General features: G+C 40.4%; 1 protein-coding gene across 3 annotated transcripts in view; it reads right to left on the reverse strand.

Moving 5' to 3' along the window:
* Positions 1-2,371: 2,371 nt before the first annotated feature.
* KIF16B (kinesin family member 16B) overlaps positions 2,372-25,028 on the reverse strand; it is a 294,883-nt gene continuing 272,226 nt past the window's right edge. For all 3 annotated transcript variants that reach the window (XM_019714654.3, XM_019714650.3, XM_019714652.3), the window contains one exon: positions 2,372-3,654. In XM_019714654.3, the coding sequence (XP_019570213.3) occupies positions 3,496-3,654 (159 nt within the window). In that variant the 3' untranslated portion in view covers positions 2,372-3,495. The remainder of the gene's footprint in view (positions 3,655-25,028) is intronic.

The raw sequence follows: 25,028 nt of genomic DNA on the forward strand, positions 1-25,028 counted from the left end.
CTTGCTGCATGTGGAATAACAAGAGGAATACATGGGCTTAATTTGTCAAGAATGAGTCTTCTTAGATGAACGATCTTCAGTTTTCCAAAAATACAAATCACCTGTCATAATTTAACTAAAATTGAAGGAGTTGCCTTTGCCCTGAAGTTGTTTTACCTAAATTTCCCTACTCCTCTTATTTAAACAAAACAACCACAAAAACCAACCTTTCCAGTAAGAAGTCCAATCAGAACCACTCCTGCAGGAATATGAAAGGACAATAGGTGAAAAAATGTTCAACTGTGGACTAAGGACACCTCAAGGCATCATTTTACACATTTGTAAAAGAGTGTATTTAAAATCCTCTTGCCAACATGACTGGAAAGCAGATGTCACTGAATATTCTGTCATGTCAGGCTGGAATTCTTATCTGGGTTCTCTCAGAGGGACAAGCCTTGACTTGTGGTAGGCTCTGAATGGGTGATAATGAGCCACATCCCAGTACAACACTGCTCTCCATCTCTGAGAGCACACTTGAGGAAATGGTGGGGAATGCACGGGATTGTGTGCCAAGGGAGATGTGTCTGGCGGTGGGGAGGGGGGTGGAATGTTCATCTTTAAAAGTTGAACCCAGAACACCCAGGTGGCCCAGCTCTGAGGCTGGGGACTGCAGATCCACAGCTGCTACACTTTCGAGTTCACAGATGCTCTAGGCTATGAAAGCTTATGGTTGCTTCTGCCCAGATTCTGAAGCATATGCTGTCTAGACCTCTGAGTGGGTAGATTGGGACCAAATTGAGCAGAACTAGCTCTTTCTTCATACAAATGTAAATAGAAGTGACCCTGGGGACTGGTCTCCTGTTCATGAATCTTCAAAGCATCTCCACATTATGAGACAGAGAATCTTCTAGATGTTCATTCTTAGGGAGCCAGCATAACTTGGTCACTCCCTATTCACAGGTTCAAATTAATCACAGAGTTGAATGTGAAACTTTCTAATTCAAGAACCAGCAAGGTCTAGGTGGGAGCCAGGCTGAATGATACTCTACTACTTGTGATTATAAACAAGTTTGGTGCACATATTTTACTGTGTAAGCAAGACCTTGGAGGACATGCTAAAATTACTTAAGAATTCTGTTTAATTTCCTTAGAATTGTCCAACTGACTACAAAAATATTTATAAATTGATGGCACCTCAATCTGAATTGTCTAAAGTAGGAAGCCTTACTTTCTAACTTGATGCACTTGAAAGTAATAAAACATACACTTGCTAATTTTCTTTCACTCCTTTGAATTAGTCCAAATTAATGAAGCTTTAATTTTGTCATCCTGACTCTGTAATCTGCCTTATCTGCATTCCAAAAAGGGATTCCATTATTTATTTAGATGAGACTTTTCACTGGCTTTTCTACATTCCCTGATGTTTTATTCAGATTAAGCTATCTTTGAGTCCAATTAGAAATTTGTATTTCACATCCACACACCTGTTACAGTCCCTGTAACTGAAGAACAATCTCAACTGAAGCAGTTACTTCCTCTGCTTGTAACCATGGACTAGAATGGAACCTAGAGATCCTCCTGTGCAAAAGTTTCATTTTCAGATAAGGAGACTGAAGCTCAGAGAGGTGAAATGACTCGCTTATGTTAAAACTGGCTTTACTAAGTGCCAGCTAGCTCTTGAACTCTAAACGCAACGCTAATTACTTAAGATGAGGATTGGAATCAAAGGATTTTCTGGTTCCTGCACTTCTCACAAACACATGTCTATTTATTCTTGCCAAGTTATTACTGTACTCTGTGTAATTTTAATGAAATGCTTGCTGTAAGCCAGGTCCAAAAGGGCAGGAGATAGATTATCTGGTCAGTTGAGAAAACCATTTAGTTTACTCAGCAAATGAGGGACAATCTTTAGCGCTTTGACTCCTTTTAAATAAATGACTTCTGGTTAATTATTATCTCCCAGATTTTATCCTTTAATCCTCAGGTTTAAACTCTCTAGTAGTAACTGTCCCTAAACCCATGCCAGGAGTCATGACTGCAGACAAAAGCTAGTCTTTCTGTAGCAATTTTTAAAAAGTCCTCATTTTTTTCCCTGCTAAACAATGATATCTAATTAATGCAATAATAGTTTTCCCCCTTATCAGGATAATGCCATCTTTAAATATATTTTTCAGGTTGGAGAGCTCTGTAAAGCAGGTATATTCTAGAAGACTGAATGAAACTTGTTTTGTTAATCACTCATTTGTGACTTCAACCATTGCTATCACGGCATCTTCTGCAATGCAAATGCTAAATTATACCTTACGTATTTTTCCAAACACAGTAGATAAAATTTTAAACAGACCTGTAGAAATTATCATGTCGCAAACTTAAAATGAACAGAGCTACAGGGTAGATTCCATAACCTCATTTAATATTGACAGCAGCTCAATTTAAATTTTGGAAAGCAAATACCTTTAATAAATTTGATGTGAATGATTATACATTTTGATAAAACTATTGTACAGGAGTACATACATATATAAATCTATAGGTAGAATTATATACATTTCAATATGTACCACATATATATTTTTTCTACTCACATTTTTCTCTTTAGTAAAACAAAGCAGTTTTACTGTACCTAGATGTGCAAGGCTACATTAAGTCCTGAGTAATTTAAGGAACCATTAATAAACTATGTAAATTCTAGTCTTTCACTTAAAGATCCAATAGCTTATACAACAAAAATGTGAACAGAATTGTTCAAAAATATGCATTCACCTATGTGCCCATTTTGTGCTTAGCATAGAAAACTCAAGAAATGCATAGTAGCCATTTACATTTGGGAAAATTTTCTTGAATATTCAAGATTAAACAAATACCTATTTGTATGGATTTATAGAAGTTTTAAGTGATGTTATCTATATCCAATTTGTCAAGCATGGAAGACTCCAGTTATGATTGGACTAAAAATCCCTTTTGCAGAATATGAAATTCTGTGTAAACATCAGTGGTTAGGTATTATATAAAAAATTTAGACTCAAACAAGAGGAAAGAGAAAAATACAATGAAATAATTTAAAATGCTTTTCTTGAGATATAGGCAGCCACGTGGAAGGAGTATAAAAAATAAGAGTATATTTTGGTGAAAGAGGAAATAAAAGTCATTTAAGGAGGGTCTGGTGAGCCACCCCTGTTGGCTCGATTCAGAGAGCCCAAGATAATCAAGCTACATCCACCTTGCCGTAGGGATCGGACTCCGCTGCACAATGAGAAGGAAGCACTGTGGGGAAAAGGCCACATTCAACCACAACGGGACAGCAACAGTTGCCCATCGGAGTCAGAGTCACCATCAGCAATCAAAGCGTCCCCGCCCCAAACTCAGGCACTCGGTATGAACTGGTGAGGTGGTCAGCAGGCTGCTCCAGCAGCAGCAGGATGAGGGCTGGCCCCTTGCCTGGGAGGCTGCGCTGCCCCGGGAGGCCCGCTTTGATGAGAAGGCACTGCATTGGTGGTTCCTCCATCACCCCCAGCTCTACCCTGTCCCGTGGCTGCTGTAGTCAAAGACTCCTTTCTTGAAGAACGGTGAAAACTCACAAATGGTGTGTTTTGAAAGAGTCAGCCCCACTTTGTTGATGTGTAGGGGAGATGTTGCAGATTGGAGCATCACGCTGAAAAAGTCCCTGAGGTATTTCTGTGGAAGAGACCAAAGTTAAAAACATGGTCAAGATATTGCTGGGTAGAGTCGAGGAGAGGAGAAGAAATCTCCAGAAACAACCTCCCATCCAGCTTGAGAGAGCTGTCACCATCATGAGAAGCAGCACTCAGGAAATCTCCTTGACTGCCTTCTCTATCATCAGACCAACTGAGGACCACAGCCATGATATCCATTATCAGATGACACATCTTGTAACAACGCAGCCTCAGGCCTATCTGCAGACAATGCCCAGGGGTTCCCAGCACAGGGGTCTGCTTTTTAGCAACAGTGTCACTTGTTAATATACTATTTTTTTTAAAGTCACGTTCCCCAACTTACTCATTAAAAAGAAAGATGATTAAAAGAGAGGAAAAAAGCCTAGCCATCTGTACAATGCTAAACATGCTGCTGACTATTTTTAGATGGGACAGTTACTGTCTGCTTTGGATCCTTCTTATAGATAAAAAAAATACTGGGGACAAAAGGGTTAGTTTCAAGTACTAATAATTACAGATCATTTTGCAAATCCTATAATCATCAATGAAAAGAAATTTCTGACTAACATTAACTGTTCTGAACCCTTGCTGTCCTCTCCCTCCCCCCCACACACATGTTTGTCACAGCATCGTCCACCTTTTCTGGCACTGAACAGCAAAGCATGTCTGAGACTAGGATCCAAGATGCTGGGAATGAAATCAGATGTGGGTGTTGGCAGGATGTATTAAAGGAAAAGACGATACACAAAAGCAGCTAATATATTTCAGGTCAGGCAAATCTTATCCATAACAGAAAATGGGGCGGGTAGGGAGAGAGGTGGTTAAGACTAAACCTTTATTACTGTTTCAGCTTGTTTAAAAATTAATCAGTCCTGTCACAAACTTAGAATTAAATATAATTACAGACATTGAGTAACAAAAATAATTTGTCTAAGAAACTCAGCCTAGGCCTAGAGCAGTGGTTTCTAGCCAGGGGTGATTTGCCCCATAGGAGACATGCAGCAGTGTCTAGAGACATTTTTGATGGCCACTCTTGGTGGGGGGAGGGTGCGTCTAATGGGTGGAGGCCAGGGATGGGGCTAACACCCTACAACGCACAGGATGGCCCCTATGCAAGTAATTACTGGATCCAAATGTCTGTCATACCCCAGTTGAGAAACTTTGGCCAAAGGAAGTAAAATTCAGCTACCTCTATGAAATGCCAACCTGAAATTTACTTCTGAAAGAAGACACATTGCTCAAAGAAAATCTGTTAGTTACTTTCTTAACACGTTGCGTACGGATCACGAGAATCTTCGTTTTTTTCTGAGCCATGCGTTAAGGACAGATAACGAGAATTCTCGTTTTTACTGTTGACTCTTTTTACTTTGCATATTTTATTGAATTATTTGTAGAATAATTATTTATAGAATAATTTATAGAATAATTTATTTGTAGAATCTATTATTTATAGAAAAATAATAAATGACATAGAAGCATTTACGCTTTAAACAGAAGAGTGCATTTTAAAGTAGTTTCTTTTAAAAACCTGCCGGAACAGAGGGGTATGAGGGATTTAAACCCCGCCGTACGCAACATGTTAAAAATAATAAAAAGGATTACTAACACTTAGTTTTTGTATAGTAATTTACAGTTTCCAAAAATCTCCTAACGTAATATTTTATGCTTTATGGAAGTAAGTGGTGCACAAGAACTGCACATTGTTAGTCCTGACACGTGTACACCTGTGAAACCATCACCAAAGCGAGATAACAAGTATTTGCATCAACCCCAAAAGTTTCCCAAGTCACCTGATTTTACGTTACCATCATATTCTACCTAGAGTTACCTCTTTTTATTATTGTAATACCCATTTTGGGGTGAGGAACCTGTTGAGAGGTGGGCAAGGCTAGTAATCAAGAGAGGAGACTTTTGAAAACAAGTATTTTCAACTCAGACTCCATTTTCAACTCAGAGTTTTGAGCTGGTCTCATGATAATCTCATGAAAGGTTTTTGAAATAGCAATAGGTTAAGGTAAGAAGGTGCCAAAACCAACTGCTAAAAAAAATGAAGATCTTATTCCACTAGTTACTTGCATCAGAGAGGCAAAAGGGAACCTGACTGCAGCTTTTTGGGGGAACAGGAAGCTGAGAATACCAACTTCGGAGGGACTCGGATTCCATCAAACATCGTTACTAGCAACTATTGTGACCACAACTGACCAGTTAATGCTTGCAATGAAACGCATGTGCGCAACTGTTTTTGAAAGGCCAAAAGTGAAATGATTTACAACGAGGAAGGTGAGGAGCTTGTCCACAGGTGCATGGAACTGCAACTCCTACGCAGTTTAAACGTGAGCAGAGCTGGACTCCTGCGCAGGCGTCATCTCAATGGCTCCTACGCAGTTCCTGCTTCAGGTCGCCCGCAGGCTGCATCACAGAGGCAAACTTGCCTTCCAGATGAATTCTGACAGAAGGGACGGTATTTAAATCTGGGAACAATGTTGTATCGACATTTGTCATAATTAGTTCACAAAGCAGAGACCACTTAAAGGGCCAATAAAGCCTGAAAGGTATAATGGAAAGTGAAAGTTAAGAATATAAATAAAAGAGAAAACAAAAAAAAAGTACTGGAGACAGTTCCTGCCAGGGCCCCAGCATAAAAAGAGAACAGTAAACTAGCTTCAGATAAACTAGCTTCAGGTAATGCCTTTTTTAAAAATGAACTCATCAGTATGCATCAATGAAAACTTGAAATAGAAGGATCTGATTCAACTAATTCTAAACATTAGTTTTTTCATTGCAAAACAAATCTCTGCTTCGCAGAATCGGGCAGCCTTGGCTCCCTTTACAGAGACTGCTTCCTTGCTCAAAGAAATGCTCTGACTACGAAGTGTTCTTTGCCATGACCTCAAAGTGCTCTAAAGTATATGATGTGAGGCATGAGACTGGTTGAATGTGTCCAGAGCCACATGCTTGTAATGGGCTGGGCAAATTCTTTCTGGTGAATGACAAAACAAAATGACTAGGTCTGGGGCCAGGGACAGAAGACAGAATGAAAATTTCAGAAGGTTCTCGAGGTCACAGACAGCATCTCATTCTTTCCAACCCCCATAATCCCTGGCACACTGCTAAGAGTGGGGAAAGTATTTAGAAGAAACCCGGTTGATTGATTTTGATTGATTTAAAAATGGAAGTGTATACAGAGAACACAGCGCATGTCGTACGTGTACAGCCTAATGAATTTACAAAAAGTGAACATACCTGTGTGTGGGGACAGAGCCCCAGAAAGCAGTTTCCAGGCTCTCAGCCTCACATAGACAGGTGCTGGCTCAGGTAGTAAATGGCCATCAACTGTGATTGCATGGCCATCAGCTGTGGCTAGTTGGCCGTCAGCTGTAACCAGTGAGCCATTGGCCACTAATATAACTGCTGTGGCTACGCTAGCAGAGAGAAGAGAGAAGAATGGGGGCTAGCAAGAAGATGGTGGCTGGGCTGGCAAGCGTGGATGGCGGTTTGCGGACAGTGTGGATCCAGCCTCCAGTGAGAGTATAGTGCCGCCAGAGTTAGAATATAGTGGTATGACTCCTCTACCTATGTCTCCATGGGTGTTCCTTTTTGGCCTCACCATATCCTGCGTTCTTATGTGGGCAGCGGGACCAGAGACCCCACCGGACTCCCTGCACGACACATGGCGCAGCGAGCAGGGTCTCCCGCACGACACTGTGTGATCAGCATCTAGGTAAAAATAATACATTTCTAGCACCCAGGCAGCCCTCCTCACACTCTCACAATTCCTTCCTCAGGTGTAACTGCTATCCTGACTTCTCACACCATCCGTTAGTTCTGTCAATTTCTGAACTTCATATTAATGGAATTACACAGGATACACTCTTGTGTCTGGCTTTCACTGCTTACCACGATGTTTGTGAAATTCAATGTACACTGATGGGTATAGCTGTAGTTTGTTCGTTATCACTGCTGCATAGTATTCCATGTGCAAATATAACCACTGATTGACTTTAGGGGCATGCAACCATGAGTGATTTGGTTCTTTTGTCTGAGCTCTTCTTCAATGTAATGAAATCTACTTCCATATAATGATGTCTGGTGAGTCAAGTTTATTACTATTCTTCCAATAAAGAAAACCGTTAGGACTTCATGCTTAATCCAAAGTCAGCCAATGTACTAGAACTCTATTATATATATTTAATATATATTGCAATTACATATAAAATACATATGTACATATATACGTATTTACATTAGTAATTTTTGTTGCCTGCGCTCACAGTGTTTTCCATAGCATCTACAGCTGAAGAAAGAAAATCAAAGTTCTTCCTGTCAAAGTTGTCCCTTTATTGTTGAACAAATGACATCCAAGCCCTCCCTGGTATATGGAAAATGAGTCCATGCGCTGTGCTGCATCCCCAGAGCAGTGCACCGTATAAAAGTTAAAAAAATAAATAAATGAAGGACTTTTGGAGTTTATGTGACTTATCAGGGTTATAAGGGCAAAGTAGGAAAAGAATTTGTGAAATCCAGTATCCAACTTGTTTCTTTCACATGGTGTTTTCTCCGTTAAAAAAAAATAAAAATAAACAGCAGGCACATTTAAATGTCTGTAGCCATTAGGGGCCATAGAAAGCCTGCACCTTTGCTCACCTTGGTGGTGGTTGTCCCACCTGAGTCTTTGCTTTGTTAAACACCCTAGATTTGAGCCACAGAGAACAGCATTCACACCCCCTGGGGTTGTGCAGCATTTCAGCTCTGCTTCAGATACTTAGAGGATGAAAGTCAGATTAAAACAAATCCTCTTTCAAATAAGATTGCAAACCTGGAAATGGAGTGGAGAGCAAGAAGGAGTCTGAAAGAGGGTCTATCTGAGTGTGAGAGATAGAGGGAAAGGGAAGGGGCCAAGAGGAGAAGGGGCCACACAGAGGTGGGGGGGCTGTTAGCTGGAGGAGAGCAAGAGGGGAAGGGTTGGGATAGAGGGGAGAACCAAAGGCACCAGGGAGAGAAAGAAATAGCACAATGTTGAATATGAATGCCCATGAGTTACTTGTTTATCAAGTTGGCAAAAACGATTTAAGAATAAAATATATTAGACATTTACCAAGGTTATTTACTTTTTGCTACTTAGGCCCACCCTAAAGTATAAGGTGTTTTCTTATCAATACTTTCAGAAAATCAAATTTAGATGGCTATTGTTTAAGGCATATTTCAATACTGATGTCATGTACTTTGATGTCATAAAGTGCCTTTCTTCTACAGGCTGTGGGCATATTTCATTGTTGTTGTTGTTTTGTTTTTGTTTTTTTAAAGTCAAGCTATGCAGGTGTAGTGAGCAGGGGGTAGAAATAACTGGGAGAGATGGGCCCCACTGATCTCTTCCAAAGTGTCAAACTGGCATGTGCCTTTAAAAATCCCCTCAAAACAAAGGCAAAATCCTGTAGGGACCATGCATTGTCAAAGGGGAGGCCAAGAGAGACCAATGGAAGCATGAGGGACATACAGATTGTCAGAGACACCCCACACCAGGCTCTTGACCCCTTCTTTCCTAAGTGGCCCTCTTTTTCCTTTAGCTCGTACCTGCCAAGATTCCTCTGAGCATTTCCTTAGGACTGTGTGCCACGTGCACAACACCAGGCTGACGAGCTACCATCTCATTACTCTTATGGAGAGAACATTTATCAAAGGGCTTGCGATATTCTAGGCACAGTGAGACGTTTTAATGGTGTATGTCATTTAATGACCATAACAACTTTTATGAGGTAGGGACTGTGGTTATCTCCATACTCTAGATGAAGAAACTGAGGTCCAGGAGGCTTACGTAATGTTCCAAAGGTCACAGAGCATAGAAGTGGGAGTTCCAGGCCTGGCATCTGATCTTCCAACTTGAAGCTGCATCTCAATCACCAGGCTGCTGCCCACAGCATTCACCATCCCCCTGTTTCCCACTGGGCCCCCCTCTCCCGAGCACTGTTGTCTCTTACGGGGCAAGGCCATCTACATTGGACATCTCAGAGGCTTGGGCCAGATACGCTGCCTTTCCCAGGCCTGATGGTAGTTTCATGGAGGGAGACCAGGGGCTCTGGGTTCTCTAGAGTTAACATCCATACAAACATGGGGAAAATACCTCTTTCCTGTGAGTCCTAGGCAGATCTGCTCATCCTCTGACATCTCACTCAGTGAGATAGACACTGGCCAATTTTTTACTGCCCTGCCTCTGTTTGCCTTCCCAAATAACACTCAGATTCCCTTCTGAAAAAAATATACTTCCCTTCTTTAGGGATTGGTTATCTGGTTGACTTAGGGCACAGGGCTGGTGAATTTTTCCCTTTCATATTCTGGGATGGGCACTTCACAGCCAAAGACCTAATTGAGATACTGGAACCAAGTCTGCTGGAATCAAGGATCCTCTCGGGTGAGCCTCTTCCAGATTGCGTGACTGCTGCCATTGAGCATTTTCAAGAATGTAAGAAATTCAGTGAGCTCCCATTGGGGGGAAGCTTCAGGAGAGCCTTTGGTCAGCCCATTCCCAAGCCTGGGAGTTTATAAACCCATTTGCTGATGATGGCCACAGGCATTTTCTACTGTTTGCAGTCATGTGAACTGACAACCCCTGGGGCTCTGGCAGGTGGCAGGCACCAGTCAGGAATCAGAGGAAACCTTCCATCTACACCACCCCAGACCTCCTTGGGGGCTAGTCTGTGGTCAGGTGAAGGCATCTGCCCAGGGCACTCTTCTCCTAGGAAGAGCTTTCCTGAATAATGTTTCTGATGGGTCCATCCTCCACCAGCGTTAAGCTGGAAGGCTCCTGCACCAAATCCTGATCTGTACACAGGCCAATCTTTAAAATTCCAGCCCCATTTCAAAACATAACTAAACATTATTAATCTTTTGAACCAAAACACAGGCTAATATGGTCTGTTGGCTGTGTTAATGAGTTCTGAAAGGCGAAACACACTCCCTACAGCAATACAGAGTAATTCAGCCAGAATTTAGTCAATTATTTTAGAGCTTTAGCCTGGTACTTCAATCAACACACTGCATTTTTTTTTTTTTTTTTTTAGGAAAAAAATTGAAATATAATGTGTAGCTACATGCTATTTCATTCTAGACATTCTTGATGAAGGTCGTTATGTTAACGTGATTCATGTGTGACCTATAATCAATTTCAGTTTCTCCTCTGGCTGGGAAAAAAAGGTATGGAAGCTAATGGAACAACCTGGGTAAACACTAGCCTTTAGATAGCCTTTGCTGGGTTGTTCTTTTCAACTCTGGAGCTTCCAGCTGAAATGCTAGTCTGGTCATATGGACTGACCACGTGTTGTATAGTCCATCCAGGCAAAACCCTGTGAGATTAGCAGGGTGTTAAATGGTATAGCCCATCTTGCGGTCATTTCCTTTCAGGTTTGGGATTTGGAAAGAAGAAATGAGTAGTAATATCCAAGCTCAGCAAACAGTGTGGTGTGAACAAGGGAGCACGGCCAACATGTGTAGAGCTAAGCATGGGAAACAGCAGGATTTTAAGGAGCACACAGACGACCTTGAATCTGTATTTGGGTCTGCAGGCACTTTGTACAAAGCAGTTCCCAGTTCATGAACATATGATCCCTAGGACACACGGAGGAGAGGAGGAGGACAAAGGTGTATCCTTTCTTTATAGATGAGGAAACTGATATCTCAAGAAGCAGTGACTTAGCCAAGGTCAACAGACCATAAAAGGCTGACAAAATGACTGGCTCCTCATTCAGGAGGAGGTCAGAATGGCCCTATGTAATTCTCAAAGTGCAATCCTTTAAGCATGTAAATGTAAATGTAAATGTAAATACAGACCCTCTCTTTGGGGCTCAGAATTTACCTTGAATTTTAATCAGCATGCGCGCGCGTGTGTGTGTGTGTGTGTGTGTGTGTGTGTGTGTGTGTAGAAGATGTGGAAATGAGAATAGGGCCTCAGGAGCATTTGAAAGATCTTAACTTCTTATCTTTTGGCTCCCTTCCTTCTATTTTAATTAGCAGGGGGATAAAATCATGACCATTGTATGTTATTAAAAAGTAAAAAGTTTCTCTTTTAATAGTGCTCGTGACTATCGTTGCAGCCTACTGCTTACTTCATGAGCAGTATATCACTCTAGCTGTGTCATTCTAATGATTTTCCCAGTCATTTCATTGTTGTGGCACTCTCTTTATTTTTCAAAATTTTAACATAAATTGTTAATTTAAAGTTACTGAAATTATTAAAATTGAGATGTGTTTTAAAAATGTAATATGGCTTCAGCCACCTTTTCATTGTGACATATTAACAGGGAAGACAATTCAAGGCATTCCTCATCTCCAGAAGTCATTAGCCACACTGGCAGCTTAAAGACAACTATCAGTCTAATAAGACTTAGAGGTTTCATTTACCTTGTAACGCTTGAGAAATTCCTCAGCGAATGATGGGCTCTGAAGAGAGATCAGACCCGGACGGGGAAACGCTAGGATATTTCTAGACCTGAGAGAAGTCTAGTCACCAGTGGGGTCACTATTATTCACTCAGTCAAGTCTTCCTCGTTCATGCTCATAAATTATAGTCTGAACACCTCTATCTGACTATTTAGGAATCCCAAAATATGTCTCCACTGGATCAGATATGCTGGGTTCCTTTGCCAACATGCTCCAAATGTCCTCCACACGCTAATGAAATTTTGATATAAGCACCTCTTTCATCCAGCACACAGTTACTACATACCGGCTACACACAAAGCAGTGTGCCAGGTACTGGGTGCCCACTGTTGATAAACACATATGGTGCCTGCCCTGGGCATATTTGTGACCACCTCCTCCTTGTTCAGGATTGTTCTTTTTGGTGCTTTGCTCCCAGAATCTAAATCCTACTTATCTTTTAGGGACTGGGTGAGGGTTTGTTCTTTGTTGACTCCTTTCTCTTCTTACTTCATTCATACACCCCCAAAATATTTATTGAGAGCTTTCTACACATCAGAACTGCAGGAGATTCAGGAGTGACTAAGACTCAGTTTCTGTCCTGAGCAATATACAGGCCTTTCGGGGAGATGGATAGGCAATGCAGGAATTAAAATATGGCTACAAGAAAACGGAGATGAGATGCTTTTGGAGCACACAGGAAAAAGGCAACCCACCTAGTACTGGGAGTTGGTCACATTAATCCCAAGACCTGACGGGTAAGAATTAAGGAGGTGAAGATATTGGAGGAAGATGCTAGAGAAAGCCTGTTCCAGGCGGTGGGGAAAGCATATAAGGAGCCTCGTTGTGGGGAAGCAGAGCTTGGGGCAACATTGATAGTCCAGCATGACTGGACTGCAGACCATGCACGGCCCATTCAGTGTGGGGTATACACTCCTGGAATGCATGGCTCACTGGATCAGCTCTCTGTTAGTCCTTACACTGGGGGTACTGCACTGTGCGCTGGTGATCTTTCTTCTTTTGGACGAGTAGAATCTTGCCAGGCCTTTTGGGTGGAGCCTGTTACTTGTTTTAACAACGAAAATGCACTGGAAGGTAATGCTGAGAGTGAAGAAATCAACTTGCAGGTTCCAGTACCCCAGGTGAGCCCAGTCCTTAGTGAAGGCACGACCAGAATGCAGCATATAAGTGGCCTGACCTGACACCACTTGGAAAAGATGAACTATCCAGTTGAGCCCTGCCCAATTCCAGAACCACAAAATCCATAAGCAACAAAATGGTAGCTGCTTTAAAGGCAGTAAGTTTTGGGGTAGTTTATTACACAGCGATAGATAACCAAAATACATGTGTTTGGGAATAAGGTAAGAGATGAGGGAATAAACAAAATTAGTCAAAGCAGAATAAAAAAGTTTCTTTGGTTTTTATTTGTAATTTATGACCAGCCATAAGTTGCAGACCTATTCTATTTCATGCCAACCTCTTCCAACCTTTTTAGTATTTTTAATGATTAATTATGTCTTAGCAGGTACGTTTTTTCTATCTATCCTAGGTTTTAAAGTAAATACTTGAAATAAGTAGTCATCATTTGAAATATGGCATTTATTCTTGATGTTATAGAGAATTCTGAGAGCTCCCAGTTAAAATTCATCAGGGTGAAATGTTAGTCTGTGATTACAAAATCAGAACTATTCATTACAGCTATTCAGAGAACCTTCTTTATAAGTTTAATGATATAAGCATATTGTATTGAATTATTATGGTACTGCATCAGCTGGACTCACAAATTTAATATATTCAGTCTGGTTCAAATATTCTAATAAAATTCAGCAAGCTTTACAAATTTTACAAGGGATGTGCAATTTAAAGTCCATGTGATATTTAATTTTCACAGGTTGATGTTCTAGCTCAGGGTATCAAGTAGCTTCAATGATCATGATGATGATTGCACCTGGCCAGCAAGCTTAGGAGAAACCCCACAAACAAGCCACATGACAATCCCAAATCTGCTTGGGCTGGGAAGCTGATTGAGCTTTTCTCCAGAACACAAGTCAATACCAGTCCCATCTTTTCAGCTCATGGAGGGGAAGAGAGAAATGGAGTTTATGCTACACCTGTGAGCCAGAAGAGACAACATACATCAGCAGTAATGGAGAAGACAAACAGCATCCAGACAGACTGACAGGCCCAGGTCGCAACTCCATCTGTTTGAAGCAAAATATGGGAGGACGCTATGGGAGAAGCCTACTTCCCAGGACTCACCTGGGTTCTCTGACTTTTGTTTATTGAATCTGCGTAAGAGATTGGTAACAGGCTAAATACAGGTGCTTAGCAACTCAACTTCCTCAGAATGGAAGATGGGAGTCTGGAAGAGAGCTCAGGATGCACACCTCCACTGTTTGAACCACAAGGTTGTTGTAACTCTGCACTACCATGTTTCCCCGAAAATAAGACCTACCTGGACAGTCAGCTCTAATGCGCCTTTTAGAGCAAAAATTAATGCAAGACCTGGTATATTATATTTTATATTATGTTATTATATTATATTACATTACATTGTATTATATTATACTGGGTCTTATATTAATGTTTGCTCCAAAAGATGCATTAGAGCTGATTGTCTGGCTAGGTCTTATTTTCGGGGAAACATGGTATGAGCCAGCTCCCGAGGGTACTTAATCACTCTGTAGCCAGCATGCTGGGGACAAGGGACATTATAGCAGAAGGGCTTAGAGTAAGTCCCTGAACTCCTCTGCAACCTCAGTTTCCTCATCTGATTATATTTATTTTTAAGATTAGAAGATTAAATGAGCTACTATTTGTAAAGTGCTTAGAACAGGTCCCAATTAACAGTATGTATTTATTAAGTAGTCAATATTATTATCTGCATAGCCTTCTCCTTAGGGATTTAATTCACAAATGTTAATTTTCTCCTCTTTTAGTTGTTTAAAAACACATGGGCTTAAAATGTGGACGTATTAACTTGAATGTTTTCTCCTTCAAGTAGAAGACAACAACAACCTGGAATGTTTCTTCCCCCCAAAGTCAACTCATATCAGATATTGCAGATCCTTTATTTTAACAGCTGCTTTAAAGTAAGAAAGACTTAACCTGTTTTTGAAAATGGGGAGTCACATTCAAAATAAGTCTAAAAAAATCTAACCTATACCAGGTAAATTAATTATTATCCCTCAAAAGCTCATTTTAAGATATATTTTGGATACTGAGATTCTGAGAAGTGACATCTGAAAAGAAAAAAATCTTGTTTGTTTCTAAGCTCATGATTCCTTTCTGCACTGTATAAACCTTCAAAGAGTTCCTGACATTTTGAGATAGAATGACTGCTCTCAACGACCGATTTGATTGACAGACTTTCAAATGAGAATCTTGCTGTGTTGTATCTCTTGGCTGTAATGCACTTAAACTCAAATTCAAAGAACAAGTCCTAAAAAACTTGAGAATCAAGAAGTAATTGCACATTAATTACTGGCATCCCTATTAGTAGAACCCAGAAATGGACGTGGTGCGATGCTGCAGGGACACCAAAGGCCCATCTTGCTCCTTTCACCAGCTATGCCTGTGGTTGAGCAGGACAATCCTTCCCTTTACTGAGCGGCCTAAGGTCATTTGTATATCGATGGCAAGTTTTCTTTGGCTGGCCTTGGACTGGGCCGTCAGACTAACATTCTGTCCCTGAATTCTAGGGCAAGAGGGTAAGCTCTTGAGACGCTAGGAGAAAAGACCCAGTGCCCCTTTTTGTTGTCTAGACGAGGGCTCCTCATTATCCCTGTGTGACTGTTTGCCTTGAAGATCATCCTTCTGCCCAGGGAGTCATTCCTCACTGTCCACATTCTGCCCTGTGCCCCAGGGGTCCACGGTCATGCCCTGGTGTTATAAAGACTGTGGCCCCAAGTGGTGGGCCTGTGACCCCACCCCACAGAGAGGATTAGCTGGGGATTTGGATTATCTGCACCGATGAGCCTCTTCACTGGGGACAATGACTAAAATTGACTCTGTCAAGGAAGGTGGAGGCAAGCAGAAAAGCCAGCTCAAACTTCTCTAACGTAACATCTCTAATTCTATACAAAAGGATGAGGTAGGTGTAGATTTCATACAGGAAAAGGTTTCCTTCACCAAACAGATGTTATCTATGGAATTAAGCATCAAAGCTAAAAAATATATACACTGAAAATACGCACTTCCTGCACAGTAGTTTGCTCATAAAGGACACTATCCATCAGATGACTGATGCAATGAATGGCTATTAGGTAATGTTAATAAATCATGATAAACAATGAGAAGCATGAGTTTTCTCTTCTTATGACCTTACCTAAGGTAAGGTAGCAAAATTTTGGTAGCTAAATTTCACAGGTTTATAGTATCTCCGTTCCCCTGAACAATGGAAGTTTACTAAATTACTGGAGAGAAGGCAGTCTATCAAATCTTAATGTATGCTTCAAAGCCACACTTTAGAGACTCTTAAACTGTTCTCGCCATCCCTTAAAATATGAGAAGTTGCTGCAGAAGAGAAGTGAAGAATGGTGTCCATTAGGCAGCTGATTAAACATGTGCTTCCTAGGACACTCGTGTGTGGCTGTGTTAAACACCAAATGAACCCGAAACTGTGTAAGCATCAGTCTTTCAGTTGTCAAAACTTTTAGCAACTGTGAATGTTTTGAGTCAAAAGGCTGTGACAGTAGTGCAGTAAAAGTTAAAAAGAAGTCTTGGCAAAATAATGTGGACAAAAAGACGATCTTACAGATGAAAAGGAAATCTGACTAGCTAGGGGATCTTGCAAAACGTTGTAAGGCATTTAATCTAACAAATAATAGACTAATTTGGGCTAATTTAACATTCACAGTTTCTGCCACAAGGAAACTGCCTTTCAAAGTAAGAAGTGTCAGTTTATATTGGCTGAGTTATTACTTGGATATGCCCAGATTCTTTCAAATAAGAAACTGCAAATAAATGCAATTTTGTGAAGTGGAAGATACACACTATAAATGGAAAAGAAAAGGTGAAGCAACAGTGACATATCCCAAGAAGCATAAATACCCCAAACTATGGAGACAGTAAGAACAGACAGAACTCTTGCTGCTCACAGCACTTATCCACAGAGCTCTGAAATAAAAGCCCTATAACCCACCAGACTCTGTTTCCAATGGCTAAGAAAAATCTATTGAGCAAAGATGATAGCTTCATTTACCACCATTTTCAACTTTGCTTAGCAAATGCGTCTTGATTTCAATATCAGTTTCTTAATTTTACTTATATATAATATGAAACAGGTGATCTCAATTGGAAAACAGATTAGAGAAAGTCCAAATTGTTTTTGGTTGCCTGGAATGAATATCATATATGTAAATATAACTGCATTGCAGTGAATTCCTGGGAATAAAAATAAGTCTACCTGAAAATAGACGGGAGCTTTACACAGGCAAACAAGAAAGATAAAAAGTTGTACCGAATCAGAACAAACTGGTTTCTATTCATTCCCTCTCCCCATATTGTCTCAAAGGGCTGCAATATATGCTATGATTAATTACCATTATGAAATATAAGTGATAAATACAGAAGAAAAAAGGGTTGTCAAGGGATAAAAATAACTAGCTGAATTCTAAAGTGAAGATGCGCTTACAAAGGCAACAAAGGGCGGGACAGAGGTTCACTGGCAAAGGCCACTGGGAGCACCTTTTATCTAAGAAAAGCACAATTTATTTTGGAAGCAAATCTAAATAAATGGAGTTAAGGGAACTGAAGCATTTCCAAGAAAGCTTAATTCAAATTTATAAAAGAGAAACGATGATTCCCAAATGTTGATATAAACAGCGAGCAGGGAACTTACTGGAGCTAGGACAGAGACCGTGGCTCTTAAAATACACAAATGCACAAGAAGAATTTTGAATACATCTTTTCGGTTGTTGCAACAAAGAAAGTGTATGAAGAGGGACTATACCAACATCAATGGAAACAAATATAATTGATTATTTCAGGAAGCATGAAGCTAGGGCTTCAGGTTTAAAATAGCACTAGAAGATGCAAAAGTAATAAGTGCAGTGTTAAAATGGGGAAGAAAGAGGGAGGTGGACCACATGGTACAGTGCTTCTCAAACAATCTGTGGGGAAGGACCAATTGAAGAAAGAGAGAAGGGAGTGGGGGTAGATTCTCTCTCTCTCTCTCTCTCTCTCTCTCTCTCTCTCTCTCTCTCTCTCTCGAAAATGGAAAATAGAGGAGATAGGAAAATGAGAGGAGGACCAGACTAGGAGGTACAACAACAACAACAAAAATATTATTCCAGAAAGAAACAGCAAAAACAAAAACAAAACAAACAAACAAAACTTAAGAGAGGAAATTATCATGAAAATCTCCCAGAAATGAAAGCTATCAGAGATAATGTGCATAAGGTAGAACTGACATTGATGGACTGCTCACCAAAGTAGAATTGTGAAAGCTCAAAACAAGGGGGACAGAGGGAAGGCCCTAAAAGCTTTTGGTAGGGGTGGAGAAGTATCATGTCACATACAGAGGATCAAGAATCAAAATGGCTTTGAACTGCTTACCACCACTGGTGTTAGAAGACAAGGGAATAAAACCTTGAAATTCTGAAAGAAAATGGTTCCCAACTATTATATTCCATGTAGCCACTGTGCATGTGAAGACATTTTCAGACATGTCTCTAGAAATTTACCTTACATACTTTCCTCAGAAAGCTACTAGAGATGTGTCCCACCAAAATGAGGAAGTAAATCAAGAAAGAAAACATGGGCCACAAGAAGCAGGGGGAACAATTCAAGAGAAAGCAAAGGATGACAGAGAAGGGAAATCAGAATAGATGTGACTCAGTCTGACCAAAAGAGGCAAGAAGTTTTCAGGAAAGAGTTCTTCAAGGAGGCTGCATTCACAAAATACCTGATGGTCTGAAGCTTTTCATAAGCGATTCCTGCAACTGACCAAGCATTTGAAGTTGAATTAGTGATCAGTATGTGACAAACTAGGCAAACAAACAAGCGGCTCTCCCACAGTCCTGACACACTGCATGGGAGGCTGAGCAACTGTTCCTGCACATTTTAGGAGGGCGGTGGGCTTGGGGTGTATGTTGGGGAACCACCGTGCGCTGTGGTATGTTACTAGATAGGACCTCACATTCAAACAAAAATAAAACGGCAATATACGAATGCAGTTTCAGTTTGGAGGAAAGTACCAACAGGTACTGAAAGGGTTCTGCTGGGGAAAGGGAAATGGGGGGTATAAACAGAAAGTAGGGACTGCTTTTCAGAAAAGCCCAATGGAACTATTTGAGCATCGTCATAATGACATTTAAAAAGATGTTTAAAACCACATATACATACACAAAACAGCATTAGGCATATGCTCAATCGCTCGCCCTCCCTCTTTTCCTCCCTCTTTCTCTTCCCCTTTCTTCCCAGCCCCTCAGAAAAATGGTCAGAAAGATATACGTCCAAACCATAAGAGCAGTTACCTCTGGGCAAATGATTCCATCTGAAACCCTCTGAAAGCACAGAATTAGGTAATTGATATGGGGGTGATCCTGGACATAGAAGCAAAAGGGTGGAAGGCAAAAGAGGGAAAGGAAAAACATCAGCAGTGGGTTACCACTGTGGGCGACTGGACTCAGTTCTGCTGGGGATGCTTTGAGAAACATGTAGAATGTGCCTCCATATTGCCCCAGTAAAGTATGGGAGAGGCAGGCACATTTATCCATAGGCGTCCTCTCTCACTGAGAGTTACCTCCAGGACCTCACCTCCCTCCAACCTCTGGACTAGCCTAGTCAGGGCTTGAGGGAGCTGTCTGGGATTCGGAGAAGGCGGATGGAGGAAAGTTGAGAGACCAGGTGGGACACTGCCAGCACACACTGCAAATATCCACCAGGATAGGACCAATATTGTGGTAGGTCAAGGGGATGTGGAATAGCACACGGCATGTGTCAGCTATTGGACAGGACTGGGTTGGTGGTGTTTAAGGGGGATTCTGGCTTTAGCTGTAAAGAGGGAGCCCTGCTTAGTGGTGCCTCCTAAATACCCTTGGGGAGCCAGTCTAATGGGAGGTGTTAGTCTTTGATCTGGTTTCCTCCCAAATGTTCTTACTGTGTCTTTAGCATCCAGTTTTCTGATGAGGACTTTCTGATTCACAACAAGCTTACTCGTTATTTTCCTAAGGATAAATAAGCATTTTTAAAATACTTAAAATGTAAGTTTTATTGCAACCCTAGACGATAAGAACTCAGGTGAATGTGGCTCATGCACTGGATCTAACAGAATCCATCATCAAAAGATTCCAGGGCATTCAGAAGATAAAGAGCCACCCATAAACTCCCAACTTGCCTACAGTCTTAGCTGATATCCAATAGGCAGGACTGTGGCATCTCTACGGGAGAACGAACCAGAAGGGCTGCCAGTCCTGAGGTCACTGGGCTGAGCTACACTGCAATCATTTCAAGGAACTCCTGTGTTTTATGTTTTTACAAGGATTCTTATTTTTTTTATTCTATTATATAATAAATAACTATATATATACATATATATGTATATATAGATATAATTATATCTATATATAATGAATTGTACCTATAATTGACATCTCTATACACATCTATAACCTATACAGCTATAATCTACATCTTTGTATACCTATATAACTATATTTATAACTATACCTATAATTTTATCTATATATTACCCATAGATAATTAAATCTGTTAATATCTTATTATAGCATGCTTTATCTTATTTTATCATTAGTACTATATCACTGTATATCTTCTCCAATGAGTATTTTACAAGACTGTGACTGTATTTAAAACAATGCAATCAGGGTCTCTAAATGACAATCTGGTCACCTGACAGTGCCAGGAAGGGACGAAGGACCTTACTGGTATGCCATGCCTTTATCTTCAACCAGGATGATATGTGCATATCCTGGAGGAAAAGAAAACATAGCATGCTCTGGCAGAAATGAGCAGCTATAACTGAATAAACAGGAATTCTCATAGAAATTAGTGACACAACCATGACACTATTGTATACATGATTCCAAAACAATTTCAATACTAACTTGGGTGTCACCGGAACTTGGTCAATCATCACATCTCAAGTAAGGATATTCTTTTTCCCTTTTAGCTGTACATTTATCTGATACTTCCCCTGGGGCCCAGGAGCTAATTAAGTGCTTCAGTTTAAAAGACCTTTCCTTCTCTCTCCTGTAATGCCACAGCATGAATGTGAGGTGTAAGGGACAGCAGAACGAGAAAATATTAAAATAATATTTGATTAAGCAGAGTAAACAATGGTCAATGGCAACTTGAAACTAACATCTGTCTCTGAACAAGACAGGCAAGCAGCCTCCAGGTACAGGCAACAGAGAAGTGAGCTCATGCTGCATGCTCCTTTTGTCTACGCCACTTGTGACATCTACTTCTACTGCAGAGACAATGAGACATTTAATAAAACAAAACAAACAGCGGTGCCTTACTAGAAGAGGAGGAACAACTATCCAGCTGTTTAACACTGCAATGTTCAGGTTCCAATTGCATTTTGCTTTTAAAAGTAACCAAAGAAATAAAAAATGTTATCTACCATCTCCATAAACAGGGCATGGAAAGCTCAGAAGTCTCTCATATTGAACTGTGCTGGGTTACCTTCACGTGACACTATTTCCAAAAATAGGAAAGAGTTGGAGAATCTCTGTTATGTATTTGTCAAGCCCCAAACACTCTGTGAATGATTGTGGGAGGTAGGGAGATGACAGATGTTACAGTTTGAATGCTAGGACTGCACATGAGGTGGCACTTGGGATTGATATTAGAATAGCAAAAGCCCAACAAATGGAAAAATTACCCCTGCAACTGTATCTGGGATGAACAGAAGTGGCTTCTGTTATGGTTAATTTTTGCCCAGACATCTGTCAAACATTATTTTGGTGTGTCTGTGAGGGTGTTGTTGAGTGAGATGAACATTTGAGTCAATAAATTGAGTAAAACAGATTGCTCTTCCTAATGTGGATGGGCCTCATCCAATCAGTTGAAGGCCTGAACAAAACAGAAGGCTGACCATCCCTCGAATAAAAGGGAACTCCTCCTGCCTGACTGCTTTGAGCTGGGACATCAGTCTTTTCCTGCCTTGGGACTTGAATGGAAATATTGGTTTCCCTTGGGTCCCAATACTGTTGTTTTCAGACTGGAACTTATACTATCAGCTCTCCTGGTTCTCAGGCTTTTGGACTTGGACTAGAACTACACATCTGCTCTCCTTGGTCCCCAGCTTACAGACATGGGAACTTCCACCATGTGAACCAATTCTTTATAACAAATCTCTTTATACACACACACACACACACACACACACACACACACACACACCCTATTGGCTGTTTCTCTGGAGAACCTTGACTAACAAAGTTTCCAAATCCAAAATAAGGGTATTAAAAAAAAAAAAAGCAGCACTATTTCAGTACCATGAGTTATATGTAGAAATGCAAAATTCACAAATATATTTAATACCGTATTTCACTATCTCAAGATCATTGTCCAGGGTCTTGGGCATCCATACTAATTTCATCACCACTCCCATCTCTCATTTAATTGAGTGACAAGCCATGCTGATTCTACCTCCTGTGTCTCTCTAATCCAGCCACTTTTCTCCATCCCAACCCCATTACATCCTCCTTCAGGCCAGTCATGTCTTACCTGAAGACAGCAACAGCCTGGTCACTGCCCTTCCTGTCACCTGTCTCCCCTGCTTGCATACATTCTCTCCACAGTAGTAAAATCTCATCCCTCCACTCCTCTGCTTAAAACACTCCACTGGCTCCTGACTGTCCCTGAATCAGGTCCAAAGTCATGGAGATGACTTCAGGATCTGGCTTTTCCTTCTCTGTCTATTGCCTCACCAGTCTCATCTTTCCACAGTAGATTCAAATACATGGGTCCCATACTAGCCCTGCTGATCAGAATATACTGGAAGAGCATTTGAGAATCAGTATTTTTCAGAAAGCTTTTCAAGATAATTTCAAATATCAGCCATACAGTTTTGGGAACTACCGCTTTGGGAATCATGTCCCCTGATCTGTTTCTGCACCAACAGGATTCTGAGCTCTTGGAAGACAGGAACCATATGACTGATACATGTAAGACTGGCTCAATTCAAGCTGGGAAGTAGTCCTGAGCATGGACAATGGCTGTCACAGTCACTGGATTGCTTGAATAAAGACAACAAAGACTATGAGAAAGACCACCAGACAGCACATGCTTCCTCTGAAATGTAACAGGTTGGACAGCACAGCCTACACTTTACACACTATCCTTGCCAAAAAGAAAAAAGAAAAATCAAACCTTAACCTCCTGGAGCATTCAAGCTACTGGTTTTCAGAATATGCGGGATTAGAGGATCATAGTGAGTAACATCATGGGGATGCAATTAGCAAAACGCAAACTGAGAATTCAACAGATAAATGACAAACAGATGGTGGGAAAAAAATGTCACCCCAATAGACTTCAATTAAAAAAAAAACAAAAAAAGATAAACCTATAGATTATAAGGCTCTTTAGATACATACAACCAGCGCTATGTATAGATATAAATTGGGTCTTGATTTAAGAACATCTACTGACAAAAATGAGAAAATTAGTGTGGTCTGAACACTGATCAAATATTTGTTTCTATTGAGAGATTAGTTAATTTGGGGGATGTGTGTATGTGTATGTGATAATACTGACATTGTGGTTATGTTTTTTAAAAAACATAATCTCTTGCTTTTTAAGAGATACATCCAAAAATATTTATGGATAAATAATATGATGTCTGGTATTTGTTTTAAAATAATTGTGTGTGTGTGTGTGTGCATGTGTGTGTGTGCGCGCGTGTGTGTGTGTGTGTGTGTGTGTGTGTGTGTGTGTAGTAGCTAGGGGTATAACTGAAACAAGACTGGTCACATGCTGATTAAATATGACAGCTAGATGATGTGGGATGGTACACTGGGGTTTATTACATTATTCTTTCTGGTTTTGTATGTAGTATCATAAGGAATAAAGTGAAAAATAAGGTATAGGTCATTGATTTTGGTATCACGGTATCTTAAAGTTCCTTTAATGTACTGAAGTATGGAAAGCTGAAGATGGTTGTATAACCCTTTGCATAGAATTCTGCTAATATGAAAAGCTCGCACTCTTTGACTCTAAGAATTCTTTTAACACCACACAGTAACCAATCCAACAGACTGGGGTAAAGGCAATTTCTCTTCTGAGCCAGAATAAGCTGCAAAGGACTGCCAAAGAAAGTCACTCTCTACGAAGGAAAACCAGGGCCATGCCCTTAAATAAAGCTGTTCTTTTTTTTTCCATGGGAAATTCTAACCATATTTTGATCCTAAAATTAATGTGTTAAAGTCCTTCTGGCTCTTCACATTAACTTGACAGAAGATTATTTCAACTTTTCTGTCTGGCAAAGAACTAAAGGGAATTTAGTTTCAGTACAATAGAAAGTTAAGAGGCAGAGGAAAGGGCAAACTATATTGAGATTTCTTAAGTGATCCTTGAAAAAATGTTTACAAATTATATTGACAGTGTAATTAAATGCAGTAATAGGTCACTTAGAACATCTTAGATGATATGTGCATGAAGGTCCTCTGAACTAAACATCACTGTGGAGAAGTCTTTGTAGTAATATATGAAAACAACAGTGGAACAGATCTTTACAACTGTTTGTCAATTATATCAGTATTCCACCTAGCTTCTAACATATTTTATGGTTATATGTGATTACAAGAGATTTCTTTCGGTTTTTCTGTTCAAATATTTTAATTTGTAAAGGTGGTCTACTGGGTGGACACCTCATTAACTTGCTGATTCTGAAAAGCACTGACTCATGTAGACAAATATCTGTCTTGAGTTTGGAATGAACAACAGAGTAAAAATGGTGCTTGGTAAAGATAAATAAAATAGTGATTTTCAAAG

The sequence above is a fragment of the Rhinolophus sinicus genome, chromosome 13 (genome assembly GCF_057876585.1).
Source record: "Rhinolophus sinicus isolate RSI-liver-muscle chromosome 13, RSI-T2T, whole genome shotgun sequence".
Taxonomy (NCBI): Eukaryota; Metazoa; Chordata; class Mammalia; order Chiroptera; family Rhinolophidae; genus Rhinolophus; species Rhinolophus sinicus.